The sequence below is a fragment of the Oncorhynchus nerka genome, linkage group LG7, assembly GCF_034236695.1.
Source record: "Oncorhynchus nerka isolate Pitt River linkage group LG7, Oner_Uvic_2.0, whole genome shotgun sequence".
In the NCBI taxonomy this organism is placed as follows: domain Eukaryota; kingdom Metazoa; phylum Chordata; class Actinopteri; order Salmoniformes; family Salmonidae; genus Oncorhynchus; species Oncorhynchus nerka.
Genome location: NC_088402.1, coordinates 52,662,300 through 52,681,567, shown reverse-complemented (window position 1 = coordinate 52,681,567; position 19,268 = coordinate 52,662,300). Strand labels below are relative to the sequence as shown.

Genomic DNA, 19,268 nt, shown 5'->3' with positions numbered 1-19,268 from the left:
ACCAACCTGCAAACAATTTGTCAAATTCACAGGCTGGACCAAGCCTACTTTGACAACGTTCACCAGGGGACATTTTAACAGTATCCATGCCATTGTACTGCACTGCTCCTCAACTGTTAGTGTACAGTCGTGGCCAAAAGTTTTGAGAATGACACAAATATTAATTTCCACAAAGTTTGCTGCTTCAGTGTCTTTAGATATTTTTTGTCAGATGTTACTATGGAATACTGAAGTATAATTACAAGCATTTCACAAGTGTCAAAGGCTTTTGACAATTACATGAAGTTGATGCAAAGAGTCAATATTTGCAGTGTCGACCCTTCTTTCTCAAGACCTCTGCAATCCGCCCTGGCATGCTGTCAATTAACTTCTGGGCCACATCCTGGCTGATGCATATTCTTGCATAATCAATGCTTGGAGTTTGTCAGAATTTGTGAGTTTTTGTTTGTCCACCCGGCTCTTGAGGATTGACCACAAGTTCTCAATGGGATTACGGTCTGGGGAGTTTCCTGGCCATGGACCCAAAATATCAATGTTTTGTTCCCCGAGCCACTTAGTTAACACTTTTGCCTTATGGCAAGGTGCTCCATCATGCGGGAAAAGGCATTGTTCATCACCAAACTGTTCCTGGATGGTTGGGAGAAGTTGCTCTCAGAGGACATGTTGGTACAATTATTTATTCATGGCTGTGTTCTTGAGTGAGCCCACTCCCTTGGCTGAGAAGCAACCGCACACATGAATGGTCTCAGGATGCTTTACTGTTGGCATGACACAGAACTGACGGTAGCGCTCACCTTGTCTTCTCCGGACAAGCTTTTTTCCGGGTGCCCCAAACAATCGGAAAGGGGATTCATCAGAGATCTGGACTTTACCCCAGTCCTCAGCAGTCCAATACCTGTACCTTTTGCAGAATATCAGTCTGTCCCTGATGTTTATCCTGGAGAGAAGTGGCTTCTTTGCTGCCCTTTTTGACACCAGGCCATCCTCCAAAAGTCTTTGCCTCACTGTGCGTGCAGATGCACTGCTGCCATTTCTGTACTGGTGATGCCCCGATCCCACAGCTGAATCAACTTTAGGAGACGGTCCTGGCGCTTGCTGGACTTTCTTGGGTGCCCTGAAGCCTTCTTCACAACAATTGAACCGCTCTCCTTGAAGATCTGATAAATGGTCGATTTAGGTGGAAATCTTACTGGCAGCAATATCCTTGCCTGTGAAGCCCTTTTTGCGCAAAGCAATGATGACGGCATGCCGGTTAACCATGGTTGACAAGAGGAAGAACAATGATTCCAAGCACCACCCTCCTTTTGAAGCTTCCAGTCTGTTATTCGAACTCAATCAGCATGACAGAGTGATCTCCAGCCTTGTCAACACTCACACCTGTGTTAACGAGAATTACTGACATGTCAACTGGTCCTTTTGTGGCAAGGCTGAAATGCAGTGGAAATGTTTGGGGGGGATTCAGTTTATTTGCATGGCAAAGGGGGATTTTGTAATTAATTGCAATTCATCTGATCACTCTTAACATTCTGGAGTATATGCAAATTGCCATCATACAAACTGAGGCAGCACTTTGAAAATTAATGTGTCATTCTCAAATTTTGGACACGGCTGTAGTACAGTATTCAGACAACCAAGGTTGGAATCTGAATAATTTAATAATTCTAGAAGGGTAAAAATGAATTAGACAAACAAATGTAAATAACTTGCACAATCTTTATTTTATTGTCATGTAACAGGAAAGGGGTCAAGTTTGTAGGTTGCATGGACAAAGGATTTTCAAATTCCATTCATCACCCCACCAAAGTAGAGTGTATTTACAACCCTTTTACACACAATTTCAATACATGTATGATGAATATATTAATTCATTTGCTGAAAATTGTAAAATAGACATTCGTGATGAAATCTCCACAAGGGTGGAAAACAAAGCTTACCCAAACATAACCTCAGAAATGGAAGAAACGTTGACTATCTCCCACAGGGTTTTCCTGAGATTTGCAATTCAATAAATGAGTTGAAGGGGATCAGGCCTTTGGATAACCATACAATAATTTTGGAAAAAAAACAAAACAAAACAATAAATAACAGCCTCGCTGTTTGGAACATAAGAAAAGAACACCCACATTCTATTGATTACACTTACTATGTCATCCTTACAGCAAAGCCAAAGTAGTTCAACCAAATAGCTACATCTCATATTATTTAAAAACTTCCAAGACAAAATACAATCAAACAGTTAAGTATTTTTTTTATTTTTTTTTGGCAATGTCACTTATATCTCTCATTCTGCAAAAAAAAAAAAAAAAATTGTGCAAAATTCTTGAAATAAACAAATGACATTACAATCCTGTTCCCATTTCATAGAGGCTTTCAATAAAATCTAATACACAATGTAGTCGCAACATCGACAGATAATACTAGATACAAAGTACATTTCAATGTGTGCAAAATTACTATTCAAACTGTATTCAGTTTTTGAACGGAGTGGTGTATTAAAAAAAGTTGCAACAAGCAGGCATCAGTTCATTGTATGAGATTGAATTCATCTTTTCAATGTTGACTGTAATTACAGACTATCCTTACATCCTCCTCAGTTCAAAGTACCCAACTACTCGCAGTTGCAAGATCAACTATGGAGAACTGATTGCAGTCTGAATCCCCGTCACAACACAATTTCATCAGAACAAATAAATTCAGTAATCCATACATCCTTACCAACAAAAAGAACAAACCCACTCTAATGTGAACATCGAGGACAGTAGAATATAATAAGGCCTGAAAACTATATTTCTGTTAAAGCCCTGCCCAGAAACCACCTAGCGCCTTCCTCCTAGGAGCTTCCGTAGAACTCAGAATTTATGCCATTCTGAGGATTGGTGAGGTGTAAGCAATATGGCGAGAATTCCATCTAACCTACAGTATCAGACGGCAAGGATGAGCTATTACCATAAGACTATACAATTTTTTCTGAGCCTTTCATATCCACATGAAGTGCCTAGAGGGTAGGGTCTAGGGGTCGATTTGGGATTGGCCATAATTGTACACAATTTAACATATGTCCCTTTAGTCTGCAACGGATTCCTCCCTCCTTATATTCAGGAAGTTCCCATGTCCCTGAAGTTCCCTGAACTTGGCTGGGAGTTGGATTCCACATCCATTGGCTCCACTTCATTTTTCACCTCTTTCCCATTTGTCTGGTCCTCTCCAGCTTTCTTTGTGTTCTCCCCACCCACTGGCACTGCTTTGTTATCAGACACATCACTAAAGTCAGTCCTTGGGTGTTTTTCACCTCGTTCTGAAGAGTCCTTTTTCGGCGAATCCTTTTTGGGATCCTCAGTCTTGGCTTTGTGGGATGATGCCGCTGATGGGCTCGTCTGATGTGGGTGGTTGTCGTTGGGGATGCCCGTGCCTTCCTCCCACCCGTTGGGGCAGTTCTCTGAAGGACCGTTGCGTGTCACCACCGTGTCACCTTCCCTTTTCTTCTTAGTCGGTTGCACCAAATTCTCAGACTTAATTTCAGATGCCTTGACTTTGACTGAGTCCTGGACGCTGTCCTTGGCTTGACTATCCTCTTTGAGTCCTTCCTCCATACTGTGATCTCCTTTAACAGACTCAGGGTCTGGACTGCCTGAATGGTCCATATCAAGATCATTACTGTTCCCGTTTCCCAGTGATTCTGAGTCCTCTGAGGAGATTGCTGGCCCAGAAGGATTAACAGAAAAACCCTCAGCCTGCTTATCTCCATCACTACTCAATGCTTCATCATTCAACTTGGTAGTCTCCTTCACCTCCTCCGCGGCACACTTCTCCTTCTGGGCTCCCACTGCCTCTCCCTCTCTAGCCTTGGCTCGTGTGCGGCCTTCCTCCGCTCCCTCTCCGTTCCCCTTCTCCGCCTTCTTCAGCTGTTTCTGGATCTTTCTGGGGCACCATACAAACTTTTCCTTGGGCTCAAAGTGCTGGAAAGCGTAGCGCAGAAGCTCTTTGCGCTTCTGCTTGTCACGAATGGCAAACAGGAAGTAGTCGAGCACGCTGCGCTTGACGCTGCTCAGGTTCCTTTTGACCAGAGTCTCCTCCAGGAAGAAGCGCACCAATGGGCTCTGGTAGTGCTCAAAGCCTAGCTCCCCCAGGCTCTTCAGGATGCGCGTAATGCGGAGGTTGTTGTGCATGTTCCTGAGACAGAAAACACAACCAATATTTAGATGGAGGACCCCTAGTAACAGTTTACAACGCCACTGATGAAAGAATGGTCATCAGTGGTTCCACATGGTCTTAAGAAATCACATCCTGTAAAGATGACCAAGGAATAACTTCAGCAACTCACCTTTCAAGGTTGGCGAAGCGTTCTCTCCAGTTCTCGGCGCGTTTGACCTCACCTGTGTCTTTGTTGACCAGCTGGATACCATAGAACCCCAGCATGAGCTCGTAGGACTCCACCAGCCTCTTCTTGGCCTCCTCACTCTCCCTGAAGGCCTGAGGACACAGTGGGGCAAGAGCACAGAGACCATTATTGTCACCTTGCTAGAGAAGCTCCATTCATAAACACTTTGTCTGCTCACTGGACCTAAGGGAGTCCTTTGACAAGTCACCCTATGCTTACTATTTTTTTTTGGTAACAGTATTGATTGGAATTTCACAATTTTCACCCATATTAAGAGAGACAAAGCAACAAAAAAAACAGCACTCACTTATACACATACAAACACCATTTTCCTCTTCCCGCTCGGCGCTTCTCTCAATACATATATTTAAAACAAACTTACAGAAATTAAACAAAAAAAGCTCCGTTTAAACCAAGTTAGGTTCCACACATGGAACGTACAGTATAATTATGAAATACATAGATCACCACCATTCTAAGAGAATCCTTGCAGCATAATAGCTGATATCTAAATTACCTAGAACCTGAGCTAAGGTTCCCATACTTTGTAGAACTGATCTGTTTTAGAATGCAATGTACATGGCAGATATTCCAGAGGCACCCATTCAAATTGGCATAATATACTATCTTTAATAGAAGGAACCTTATCACTAATCCACTGTAAAAGGATGTTCGCCCTCACTGCGAAGGACGTTGTAAAGCCTCCTCTTACCCACCGAAGTAACATGCCTACTAGGGAGACCCAACAGTAAAGAAACTGGGTCCAATTCTAGATCAACCCCTGGGATCTTTTTAATTTCTTGCAGAACACCAGACCAGTATCTTTGTATTTTGGTACATGACCATAAACAATGTGTTAGGGTGCCTGTATCAGTTTTACATTTAAGACACTGAGGGGAAGAGGAAGTGGGGCTAAAAGCATGTCTGCGATCTATGCAATCTGTGTATTATTCTTAATTGGAACGCTCTAGTACGATATATATATATATAATATATTATATATATATATATAATTTTTTGCATATCCCCAAAAGTCCTCCCACATCTCTTCGTCAATTGTAACAGACAATTCTTTCTCCCACACTTGTTTCACCCTCTGTGTTGACAGCAGAAAAGGCCCTTAAAGCATCATAAAACAGACTTAGACATTTTCCTTCATGGGAAAAAAAAGCTTTCTTTCAATGACAGACATATCAGGGCTACCAATTAAGGTGGTGTACATTTACATTTAAGTCATTTAGCAGACGCTCTTATCCAGAGCGACTTACAAAGTGTAATGTCTTACTTGTAGGAAGTGGGAAAAAGCCCTGTTTTGAGAGTCAATATTTCTCGACCATCTGCTCAAATGACAAAATCTTATCAGCAAATAAGTCATTTAGTCTGCGTATGCCCGTATTAAGCCAAAAGTGAAAGCCAGCATCCAGCAATCCTGGACCAAAATCTGGGTTAAGAATTGGGGTAAGAGCAGAGGTTAGTTTGGACCTTCCCAGGAAGCGTTGAACTGACCTCCATACTTTGAGTGTGTTAAGTGTAATGGGATTGTTGCAGTGATCTTCTACAGACTTGAAACTTCTGAAAAATAAAAGATCCTGTAAGGGGTATTTTGAAAGAGAAGTCTCAATGTCTAACCAAATAGAGGAGTCATCATTTGTGATCCAGTCAGAAATATAACATAGGTGGGCACACCACTGATAGAACCTAATATTGGGCAGATCCAAGCCACCGATAGAACTTGGCAGCTGCAATATTGCCATCTTAAGTCTTGGCTTGCAGATACTCCATATAAAAATGAACTCAGCCATCCATTTACATCCTTTATTACCTTATTGGAGAGTAATACTGGGATAATTTGGATTGGGTAAAGTAGTCTAGGTAAAAATGTTCGTTTTCAAGAGGGATATTCTACCCAACCAAGAAATCGGGAGAGAGTTTCAGCGCTCCAGATCTTGTCTTATTGTATCAAACAAGGGAACAACATCGGCTTTGTATATTTGCTGGAATTTAGGAGTTACAAATCTACCCAGATACACAAAACCTGAGGGAGATAATTTAAAAGGGAAGGGGGAGAGGTATTAGGTACAGAGTGAAGGTTACCAAGTGGCATAGCTTCTGATTCAGTTAAGTTAATCTTGTAGCCTGAGAATTCGCTGAATAATTCAATAATATTAATAAGAGATGTAATTGAAGTATCGAGGACTAGAGATTAATATCAGGACATCATCAGCATACAAGCTTATTTTATGGTGAACATCACCAATGAGCAGCCCCTGTATAGCAGGCGTTACCCTGATGGCCTCGGCCAGTGGTTCCATAACGAGTGCAGAGGAGAGGAGACAAAGGACAGCCCTGTCTGGTACCTCTGTATATAGAGAAGCTATTTGAGCGTAGCCCATTAGTAAGGACAGCCCTGTCTGGTACCTCTGTGTATAGAGAAGCTATTTGACCTTAGCCCATTAGTAAGGACAGCCCTGTCTGGTACCTCTGTGTATAGAGAAGCTATTTGACCTTAGCCCATTAGTAAGGACAGCCCTGTCTGGTACCTCTGTATATAGAGAAGCTATTTGACCTTAGCCCATTAGTAAGGACAGCCCTGTCTGGTACCTCTGTATATAGAGAAGCTATTTGACCTTAGCCCATTAGTAAGGACAGCAGCCTGAGGATCATCATATAAAACTTTCACCCATTTTATAAAGTTGTCCCCCAGACCAAATGTATTTAAAGCAAAGAACAGGTAAGACCACTCCACACAATCAAATACTCTCTCAGAATCTAGGGAGAGCACAAGACCATCCATAGCACTTTGTTGGTAGGCTTGGTTTACATTAAGAAGCTGCCTGACATTGTTGCATGACTACAGCCCTTAATGAAGCCAGTTTGGTCTCCTTTCACAATTAGTGGCAGTGAGTCCTCTAATCTTGTGGCTAGAATTTTAGAAAGCAATTTTCTATCCACATTCAGAAGGGAAATTGGTCTGTACGAGGAACAAGACTCTGGACATTTTCCCTTTTTGAGAATAAGTGATATGTTGGCTTCTCTTAGCGTTTGAGGGAGCTGGTCCTTTGAAAATGAGTGGTTAAACAGATCACGCAATGGCTCAAGGATCAGGCCATGGAACTCTTTATAGAACTCACTACAAAACCTGTCTGGTCCTGGGGCCTTACCATTTCGCAAATTCTTAATTGCGAACATTCTCTTCCTCGGTAATAGGGGCATTAAGGAGAGACCTCTGAGCTCCCTACTATCGCCAAAGAACAATCTTAGAAAATAAGTTCTCCAATAATTTGGGTGCATCATCTGGCAGTTCGGAGGCATAAAGGTTTGCATAACATTTCTTAAGAGTAATTTATCAATTTATTTTCATATAATTGATTGCCATCAGAATCAGTAATAGTGGCAGTTGACAGAGTCAGCGCTCTTTTTAGCTAGGTATGCCAAGTACTTTCCTGGCTTATCGCCATGTTCAAATATAGCTTTCGCCTGACAAATCTAATTTTCTTTTCAGCGTCCTGTGTTAGGAGAGAGTCCAACGTTGATCTAAGGACTAATATTTCCTTTAATAGGGCAGGAGTGGGAGTTAATGTAGTTCTTCTCTTTAGTTCCTAATTCACCCGCTAACGTGTTTTGCTTTTCACGCCTTTTCTGTCTCTTAGTGGCTGTGTATGACATAAATCAGACCCCTTGCGTACGCTTTACAGGTTTCCCAAAGGAGCAAGAGAAATGCTTTAAAATCTGTAATAAAATATGATGTGACTGTATGGTCTTTAACAACGGTTATAGTCGAACTCTAATGTCTTGACCGATTTAATGCCCCGTTGAGTTATGTCCAGATGCACTATTGTAAAGTGGCTGTTCCACTGGATGTCATAAGGTGAAAGCACCAATTTGTAAGTCGCTCTGGATAAGAGCGTCTGCTAAATGACTTAAATGTAAATGTAATGTCCAGGATCACCTCCGCATGATCAGATATGACTATGCTTCCTATCCTAGCGGATAAAACAGACTGCAAAGACATCCTGGGCATAAAAAAGTAATCTATTTTAGTCTGACATCCATGAGGTGCAGAGAAAAAAAGTTAACTCTGTTGGAGGGATGAAAAGTTATCCAAACCCCGATCATCACAAATAGCTTTAAGTGACTTAGCTTGAGGAGAGAGTGAAGCTATACCGCTGGGAAACTTATCAATAAGGGGGTTCAACAAATAATTAAAATCTCAAACCACTGCAGTGTCTAGAAATACCTTAGTGAGGAAATCAGGGGGGAAGTAAATATTCATTATGGAAATGTTCTGCCCTTGTAAAGTACCATTAATTATAACAAAGCGACCAAATTTATCTTTCACGCAATTCAAGACCTTAAGTGGTAAGTTATTTTTCCCAAGAATTGCTACACCTCTACTTCTGGATGTAAATTATGAGAAAAACACTTGACCAAACCCGCCTTGTTGTAATTTCAGATGCTCCTTATCATCCAAATTAGTTTCTTGCGATATCAGTATTTTATTTTTTCAAAAAAGACAGTACCTCCTTTTTAAATGGGATTATGGCTCCCTCTAATGTTCCATGTGCATACACACATTACATTTAAGTCATTTAGCAGGCGCTCTTATCCAGAGCGACTGTTACCTGCCATTGCACTTTGACCATTCAATATCCAGACTGAATCCTACTGTAAAAGTGGGGTGGTGCCTTTTTCCATGTGTTGAACTCTCTATCTCACCGAGCATAAACAAACGATATGAACCCTGAACTTTAACTATACTAAACCCCAAAATGAAACATGTAAAAATCCAAAAGGGGGTTTTCCCACTAGCTAACGTGCCGGGGATTTCAACTTTCCAATGTAGACTCTTAAGTCCGCATTGCCACTCAATAGCCTCATCCTTTAGATATATATATGGAAACCAAGCCTGGGCACCAACATGGATTCACACATATCTCAGCCTGACCTATAGCGGCAGTTTCTTTAGCAAGAAAAATAATAAAGATACGAATATTACTGAACCAGAGCACGTGAGAACTCACCACTGTTTCATGATCAGATTCAAATAAAAAGTTATCCAATGCTGCGGAGGTGCAGCTTAAAGTTATTTACCCGAGAGAGTCAATAAACGCAGCAGCCTCTTCAGGTGTGAAGAGTTTAGGCGATCCGTTGACCATAATCTTCAATGTGGCCGGGTACAGCAGTGCGTAGTCCATCTTCATTCTCGAGTCGAGCCTTCGCCTCAAAGCGCTTTGCGTCTTCGTACAACCGCTGTGGAATAATCATTGAAGAATGAGACCTTTGGACCTTTACGTTGACTACCTTCAGAGCCGACGTTTCTAGCCGCATCCATGACACGCTGCTTGTTGGTGAAGTTGTGGAACTTTATAACCACCGTGGGCGCAGGTTGGGACCGGGTATCGGTGCTAGAGAGCATTGGGCTCTGTCCAGCTTCACACGACCAGCCTTAGTGTCCATTTGTAGGTAGCCAGGGATCCATGACATTTTTTACTGAACGTGTCCCTTCAGAATTTTCCGGGAGTCCCACAACACGAATATTGCATCTGCGTCGATTATCCAAGTCAATGTGCTCCGCCATTTCGCACACCTGTTTCTCAAGTGCTTTTATCTTAGTGTCCATAGACGTAGTTGAAGTTTCCACTGTAGCAATTCTTCCTTCCACCCCATCAACACGTTTGACAACCCTCTGTAGTTCAGCCTGCTATTGCTTCCAAGACCGTTATTATCTTAACATCGATCCCTTTAGTGATGTTATCAGTCATCTTTTGAATCACCAGGTCCATTGTGCTTGGATCCGCAATAGTGTTAGCTCCTCCTGCACATCTACAGGGATGGTGGTTTTGGTCGAGTTCTTAGTAGTTCTGTTGGGCATGTTGTCAGAGATTTGAGAAATAGCCGTCAACACTCGTTGTAGGATAACTTATTTAGCCAATTCTACCACTTTTTCAAGCTAGGAGAATGTAAAAATATAAATTTACGAATGCCACGGGAGCTCGCTGAAACAGTGTTCCCTCTACGGCGCCATTTTGTCCCCCCTATGCTTACTGTTACATTCAACAGTAACTCATTTTATGAAAAAGGGCATTTCACAGTGCTTTATTGTACCCCTTAACCCACTTGCAGGTCAGTGCTCCTAATACATCACAATGATCAAGCAAAATGTGAACCACTCACCAGGATCTCCTTCTTGGTGAGCTCAGAGGCCATGTAGTTCACTCCTGGTTCCCGCAGTGGAAACAACCTGAGAGCAACAGTGGATTATAACTTTAGATGGCTAGATATCAATAATAGCACAGTGGAATCACTTCAATAATGTTTCAATCGTGTTTTGTGATAGCTTTCCTGTTGATATTTTACTGCTCCGTGCTCAGGCCAAGTGACAAAATGTTGGTGATTGACAGTTTATTGCAACAGAATGTAAACGCCATCCAAGTTTACGACACTTGAGATTCGATTACTGTACTGTTATCATTGTGAGTCGGGCAAATTATTGGCCTAGTCATAAAGTAATATAGTATAGTACTACATTATAATGGTATAACCAGCATTTTCACTTTGGATGAATTGTGTGCCCATAGTGAACTGCATCCTACTCTGTCCTAGATGCTAATATATGCATATTATTATTATTATTATTACTGTTGGATAGAAAACACTGAAGTTTCTAAAACTGTTTGAATTATGTCTGAGTATAACAGAACTCATAGGGCAGGCAAACTTCCAAACTGGAAGTGGAAATTCTAGGGCTGGTCGAATTTTAAGTCATCGCCTAACCACATCCAAACAAGATATGGATCTGTTCGCACTTCCAATGCCTTCCATGTCAACAGTCAGTAGAACGTGGAATAAAGCCTCTAGTGTGATGTGGGGCTTGATGGGACGGGAATGAGTCAGTGGACTGTCAGAATGCCAGTTCCTGGCTGCGCAAATTACTGTTGATATCGCCTGCGTTCCATGACTCTGCAGACAAAAACGAATGCTCCGGTTGGAACGTTATTGGATATATATATGATAATAACATACTGAAGATTGATTCTCTACTTAGTTTGACCAGTTTATTCGACCTGGAATATAACTTTGACGTTTTCGTCCGAGGTCGCCTGGACCTGCGCCAGCTTTTGAACAAGGGAGCTAAATGTGCTAGCAAAAGGAGCTAATTGGACACTAATAATGGACATTAAGGAACAAAACAACGATTTGTGGAACTAGGACTCCTTGCACTGCATTCTGATGAAAGATCAAAGGTAAGGGAATATCGTATTTCTGTTGACTCCAACATGGCGGAGAAATGTCGTTTACCTCTGAGCGCCGTCTCAGATTATTGCATGGTATGCTTTTTTCGTAACGTTTAAAAAAAGAATCTGACACAGCAGTTGCATTAATTATATGTAAAAGATGTATCTTTCGTCAAAGTTTGAGTATTTCTGTTATCTGGCGTAGCTCTCTAATTACTCCAGATATTTTGGAGGCATTTCTGAACACACGTCAATGTAAACCGAGATTTGTGGATATAAATATGCATATTATCGAACAAAACATAAATGTATTGTGTAACTGTCATAAGTGTCATCGGATGAAGATTATCAAAGGTTAGCGATTAATTTTCTAATTCTGCTTTTGTGGCTCTCTTTGGCTGGGAAAAATAGCTGTATTTTTTTTGATTTGGTGGTGACTTAAACACAACATATATTTATGTTGTGTTTTCGCTGTAAAACATTTTTTTATTTTAAAATCGGACACGATGGGTAGATTAACAAGATGTTTATCTTTCATTTGCTGTATTGGACTTGTCAATGTGTGAAAGTAAAATATTTTTGAATATCCCACGCTGCCTTTTCTGCAGAATGTTGGTTGGGGGGGAATACATAAACAAATACACACAACTAGCCCATAACAGAACCGGAGCATTTAGGATCATACATACCACTGAATGTAGGAGTGAACTCTCTCCAGCCTCTTATAGTCAGTCTTCCATTCTTTATGAAAGGATTCTATTAAAATGTCTAAACAAAGATATAGAGCATCACATACACCATTACGCACATTTTCCAGTCACTGAAAACGGCTTGGAAGAATAGCAAATGACCTACCATCAGGGGAGGAGGGGTATTCGTTGAGATAGAATTTTAAATTGAACATTCTCTCTTCTGAGCATTCGTCGTCTGTTAGATTCTGTGAAGACACGCAGACAAGCAGCACAGTCAGATGTCTAGATGACGTCTCATGACAACGACAAGATAAAAACAGATGACCTGTGTAGGGCCTGGAGTTTTACCTGGTCAGGAGAAAAAAAGTAGGTTCTGGTAAGACCAGGTTAGCCTAGGCTTACTAAGACCCAACATTTTTCCTGACAAATTCACATGGACAAAAACTCCTGGCCCTATTCATGTGTAATAACAAGAGCCTTCAGACTTACAGGATACCCTTTTCTGTAGTTCTGCATGTCCTTGGCAGCCCTCATGTTCCTGGAGAACGTGTTTGACCACTGTGAAAGATATGGTACAGCGATATTGGATGAACCATTTGGCAGAAATACATTTAAAAAGGGCATTATTCATTTTCTTTTGGGTACCTAAAATGATTTTGACCTGGGTGTAAGTCAGTGGAACTGAAGAGGATACGGGTACCAGACCATAGCTGTAGTTTCACCCCATAGTTTCCCTGTTTGTACAGTTGCATGGGTGATTTGGTGCAGTGTTAATTTCATCAACAAAAATGGTGACGAAACTACCAAATACTACTTTCCCCTAAAATGGTGTACTATGTACAAAAAGTGCTGAAACGGTTCACCCGATATGGATGAAAATGTCCTCAAATGAAAGCTGACAGTCTGCCCTTTCACCCCATAGTGTTTCCTCTGCATTCATTTCAGTGTGGTGCTGAGCTACGGCAGAATCACTGCAGTCACATCAAAAGAAACAGCCTTTCCTACAAAACATGGTTTCAATAAAGTTCTGTAAAGCACATTCGCTTTTCTTGGTAACTGGATAAGCTGTCTGGGTTCACAGTTCTGAAGGTTATTTAGCTCTGTGAGCCGTGGCAGACAGCCTGCAACTCAAGAAACACAGCACGCCAGTGACCAGTGCGCGAGTGACAAGTGTGGATACGTTAGCCAACTAGTTAAGTTATAGATAACTACATAAGCTAAGTTAATTTGTTTCCACCTTCACCCTTATGTAGTCCTAACATTCTGTATTTCCCCTTGTCCTAAGTTTTTTAAACATTTTTTTAAAGACCCTCCTTCACTAAACCCCTAAAATAAAGCAGCTTAATTGAATTGTAAACCCCAAATCTATTTTGCATGAAGAAACAACCAGTCATTCATCAAATTTGGAATATCTGGGTTTTCACTCTTCAAAATGCTGAAAGACTGCATTTAAATCAGTGGACACTACTCATTTTTATTACAATACACCTGTCATAATTGTTTTCTTAACTAGAGGTTTGTTATTGCTAAAGGTACAGCATAGGTGTAAACAACTTTTTATTTTAGCAAGAGCACACTTGTATAGCCTAAGAAAGTAGCAGAAATGTGTAGAAAGTAGTTTTGAATGCATGTTATTGAAGTGAAACAGTCTTGAAAATATCATTATGTTGCCAAAAAGTTCATATCTATATCTATATACACACACATATACACACACACAGTACAATGAGAAATTCAACTAAAGTAGTCTTCTCCCATAAAAAAAAAAAAACATTGCCCCCACCCCCAAGGTGTATAAAGAATAAATAAGAATACAATAGATACAAAACAAAAACATGAAGAACAAATCAAGCAACTCTAATTAGCACATGTAGGACAGTACGCAAGTGTGTGCATGGACTTTGCAGATGCATTTCTCACATGTGCAGCACATATTTGTTTTACAGTCCTTTAGAGGCATCTCCTCCTCTTGTCTGCCCCAGCTGCAGCCTCAGGTGGATCAGGACAAGATTCAGCCCCCTGAACAGCTTTCACAAGCGCTGCTGTGCAGGTGATGCGCTCCCTTCTTTGAATGTGTGGGGTTACTAGTGCCTTTCCCAACTGCTCCAGGAACACCCCTCTTGTTCCACTTATCAGGCATCCAGGTAGGGTTGATCTTGTGCCATATTACAAAGGCATTGTATGAGAACACGTCAATGATGTTATGGAAGATGACCAGGGGCCAGCTCTAAATGTAAGTTCTAAATCACCTTGTCCAGGTTGTCCATGCCATCTTTGTTGTGGTTGTAATCCAGGATGATGGCTGGCTTCTAGTCCTCACGATCACCGATCTCAGCCATTTTGTGCAGTGTGCTCAGGAAGATCACATTCTTGTTCCACTTTGGGAGGTAAGAAACTAGATTGGTGGTGGGGGAGAAGGCAAACTTTGATGAGAGGAGGGAGTTCAGGCTCGCGAGGAGGGAGTTCAGGCTTGTTCTTTCAAACTGTGCCAACCATGGATATCTTCCTCTTCAGGAGCTTCTGGCTGAGTTCAATCAGTAGCATACAATCTCAATATCTTATTTTGTGAATGTCTCTGATTTTTGTGGTGCATGAGTGATTTTATAACTGCCGGGTCAAAAATGACCCTAAGATGATCTACGTAGTGTACACACCCTGGTGGTGTACAGCTTTCATGGAAATATGAACAAAGGTGATGTTTAGCTTTTTCTAATGTTGGGGTCACTATAGGAAAAGGTAATCAAATTTCAAGTTGAAAAAATGTAATTTAGGGGGTTCTCTCTGCTGTTAATTAAACATAGTAGTGGGTAATTCTTTTTTACTGTTAAGAAAAGGATTAATACACTTGAGCCAATCAGTTGTGTTGTGACAAGGTAGGGGGGTATACAGAAGATAGCTCTATTTGGTAAAATATCAAGTCCATTTTATGGCAAGAACAGCTCAAATAAGCAAAGAGAAACGACAGTCCATCAAGACATGAAGGTCAGTCAATACGGAAAATTAAGAACTTTGAAAAAGTTTAAGTGCAGTCGCAAAAACCATCAAGCGCTATAATGAAACTGGCTCTCATGAGGACCACCACAGGAATGGAAGACCCAGAGTTACCTCTGCTGCAGAGGATATGTTCATTTGAGTTACCAGCCTCAGGAATTTTAGCCCAAATAACTGCTTCAGAGTTCAAGCAACAGACATCTCAACATCAACTGTTCAGAGGAAACTGTGTGAATCAGACATTCATGGTCAAATTGCCCCAAAGAAACCACACCAATAAGAGTCCAAATTGAGATTTTTGGTTCCAACCGCCGTGTCTTTGTGAGACGCGGTGTGGGTGAACGGATTATCTCCGCAAGTGTATTTCCCACCGTAAAGCATGGAGGTGGTGTTATGATGCTCTGCGGGTGACACCGATTTATTTCAAATTCAAGGCACACTTAACCAGCATGGCTAACCACGTCGCTGCAGAATGCTACCCCATTCCTTCTGGGTTGGGCTTAGTGGGACTATCATTTACTTTTCAACAGGACAATGACCCAACACACCGCCAGGCTGTGTACGGGCTATTTATTTGACCAAGGAGAGTGCTGGAGTGCTGCATCAGATGACCTGGCCTCCACAATCCCCCAACCTGAAGCAAATTGAGATGGTTTGGGATGAGTCCGACCGCAGAGTGAAGGAGAAGCAACCAACAAGTGACTAGCATATGTGGGAACACCTTCAAGACTGTTGGAAAAACATTCCATGTGAAGCTGGTTGAGAGAATGCCAAGCATGTGCAAAGAAGCTGTCAAGGCAAAGGGTGGCTATTTGAAGACTCGCAGTTTGATTTGTTTTATACTTTCTTACATGATTCCATGTAGTCTTTCATAATTCGTCTTCACTATTATTCTACAATGTAGAAAATATAAAAATCAAAAACCTTGACTAGTATATAAAATTACACTTGTTTACTTGACTTTTATACTCTATAAATTGACTCCAATTAACTTACCGTAGCAAGTTTGCCACCTGCAGTAGGCAAGTAAAGCAGTTGTCAAATCCATCACTTCTGTTTGGCTGTGCCCATAGCAACATTATAAAATTAGATGGATAAGAACTCCCCAGTGTTCTGCCACCAACTTGCCCACATCTTGCTCGTGCTGCAATGTCTACAAACACAAAGCTAGCTCGTGCTTGGCTCGTGCTTGGCTCTGCCCACGGCCTTGCCCACTATGATTCATTTGCTCTCAATGGAACCGGCAGGCTGTGGTCTATCTTCAGTTAGTAAAAAAAAAAAAAAAGCTTTGCTGGAGTTGCTTACCAAGAAGACAGTGCCTGTTCCTGAGTGGCCTAGTTACAGTTGACTTAACTCAGCTTGAAAATCTATGGCAAGACTTGAAATGGCTGTCTAGCAATGATTAACAACCAATTTGACATTGCTTGAATATATTTTTTAAAGGATAATGTGCAAATATCGTACAATCCAGGTGTGCAAAGCTCTTAGAGACTTACCCAGAGAAAGACTCAAACAGCTGTAATTGGTGACAAAATGTAGGCCCATTGACTCGGGGGTCGAATACTTACGTAATAAATAGTTTTATTTATCGTAAAATGTTTTCCAAATGTTAACATTTTTAATCCAATTTGACATAGTATTGTGTAGTTTGTTGACAAAAGTATAATTAAATCCATATTTAGTAGTTTTATAGGGCCTAACTGTTTGTTGGCACGGTTTATCACAGTTATAGTCCATCGTATGTACTGTTCAATCTTGCGTAGTGGCTTCGCTGGCATGCATCTAAAACATTTTTTTGCTGAGTTTGCCCCACCAAGATGTGCATGCTAAAACCGCCACTGAAGGCTATAATGCAATGACTAGCTCAAGACAAAGTGGGGATGAAAAGCTAACGTTACATCTAGCTAACGGAACGTTAGCATGCTAAAGGCTAGATAAAGCGTTAACGTTAGTTAGAATATTAGCAAGCTAGCTTTGTAACACAAAACTAAGAGGCATTATAAATGATAAATGATACCAACTCTATTACACTCTCCTGCAAACAATATTCCAAATTTGGAGGTAACGTTAGGTCGTTAGGCTTCCATTAGTTGAACAGTTGCTAACGTTAGCTAGCAAGCTAACGTGTGCTAGTAGTGGCCTAATGCTAACATTCGTTTTCGCGTACTCGTTCGCCGTGTTAACGCCGACATTTGAATAGTTGGTTACACAAGAGGATAAAAATGCAACGTACTAAACCAGATGTCCATGATTTAGTTTTGTCCTGGCTTGAGCGACGCGTTTGGTTCTCTCCAGGATCGTCTCCATCACTCTCGGTGTCCCACGTCGAATCATACACGCACACTAAATCGTCCTGCTCCATCATTTAAAACACAATGTCACAATGTGGGCTTGAGAAAGACCAAAAGCAAAATCTGCTATAGCCAAGATAATTACACATGAGTTGAACTTCCAAGCCTAAATTCTATGACTACCACGACCGACCAACCATCCCTCCTCCCGGTCAGCAAAATCCATCGTCGCGATTCGTGGTACCAGTACGGGTTCGACAAACATGAGTGACAGGGTGAAATGGTCTGCAGTCAATGCATGTCTGTCTGCTGACTGAGCAGCTTCTTCATCTGTGGCTTTTATGGCGGACTACAACCCCAAAATGTGTATTGCTGCCACCTACTGGACGGGTTGAAACCAAAAGAAGGTACAAATAAAATCCATACGTGATAGGGAAACTAACTTAATCCACCCAAATTAAAATAGTACACTGACAAAACAAAACTCCCACTTCGTCCTTCTTTCAATTCTTCATATCTCCCTTCTCAGGCTCTAGGGCCTGAGAGGGTGGTACGGCTCTAGGGCCTGAGAGGGTGGCAATATTCCATGTAACTCCTTCGCCAAGAAATCTTTCAGCCCCAGGAACCGCTCCGCCGCTTCCACAATGATTTCTATCTTCCTGGACCTTCTCTCCACCTTGGCAGTGGCATTTATCACCATATGTATAAAGGCCACAAAGTCCACCTTCTTAACCTTTAAAATGTCAGGATCCTGATGGTGAAAGGCAACCGCTGCAGCCTGCAGTGAAGGCCTATCCACCACCATGGACTCTTCAAGTGCACCATTCAAACCGCCAACCCTTTTAAACAGCTGTTGCATATGATATGCTCTGGATAGCCCTGACTTTGGCCACCTCATTTTCTTTCAGCCTTATGGGGCATTCGAAAGACAAGGCTTCATGATTCTCACCACAATTGCAACATGCCACATTTTCATCACTTTTATAACATAATATGATCTTTTCCACAACTTGGACATCTCAACTTCTCCTTTCTGCAAAAAGACTTGAAACATGACCAAAAGCATTACAATTATCACACTGCATTGGTTTTGTGATAAATGCTCTGACTCTGTAGTTAATACACCCTAACTGACTCCATATCAAAAAATAAAACAACAGACTCTTCACTTTTTCTTCATTCACCACACGATTCATCCAACGTGCATCAATCACTCCAGGAGTATTTTTCATCTCTTCAATATCTACTTCCCACGAGACTCCAGATATAGCCCCCTTGAGAGGTGCCCTGTTTCTGAGAGACACACACATGACACTTCAAACTTATCAAATCGGGTGAGACGCAACACACGTTTCTTCTGATCCTCAGAAGCACAAAAAAAACGAAACCAGCCCGCCTCTCAGGATCCTCACAGCCTTCACTCTACCCAGCACTCTCTCCACCAGTTAGGATATCTCAAATGGATTCCTCAAGATTGGTAATTCAATCAGCTGCTCCTCAATTACAAACCGTACTCCTACAAGATACGAAGTAACGTTCTCATCAGTGTACTCTACTTTGCTCCATTTTCCTTTCTTATGGACAATATTCCAATTCTCCTTGATTCTACCGCCATTAGATTCAGAAACCACTTCATCATCCGCCCCCGCCATCTTTCCCCTCAAGCACCTCCTGGCTGAGC

The 19,268-nt window shown here is 41.5% G+C and overlaps 1 protein-coding gene across 2 annotated transcripts; it reads right to left on the bottom strand.

The window, feature by feature from the left end:
* Nucleotides 1-1,699: 1,699 nt before the first annotated feature.
* On the bottom strand, nt 1,700-17,892 carry LOC115131897 (opioid growth factor receptor-like). Of its 2 annotated transcripts, XM_029663969.2 has the most exons (7): nt 17,530-17,892; nt 12,795-12,863; nt 12,469-12,550; nt 12,303-12,381; nt 10,553-10,619; nt 4,322-4,470; nt 1,700-4,170 (listed from the first exon to the last, which is right to left on the bottom strand). In XM_029663969.2, exons 1-7 carry the CDS (start codon nt 17,659-17,661, stop codon nt 3,096-3,098), a joined length of 1,653 nt encoding a protein of 550 aa, XP_029519829.2. In that variant the 5' UTR covers nt 17,662-17,892; the 3' UTR covers nt 1,700-3,095. The 2 variants fall into 2 exon arrangements, with proteins under 2 accessions (XP_029519829.2, XP_029519831.2); XM_029663971.2 differs by lacking the exon at nt 12,795-12,863.
* Nucleotides 17,893-19,268: the final 1,376 nt, after the last annotated feature.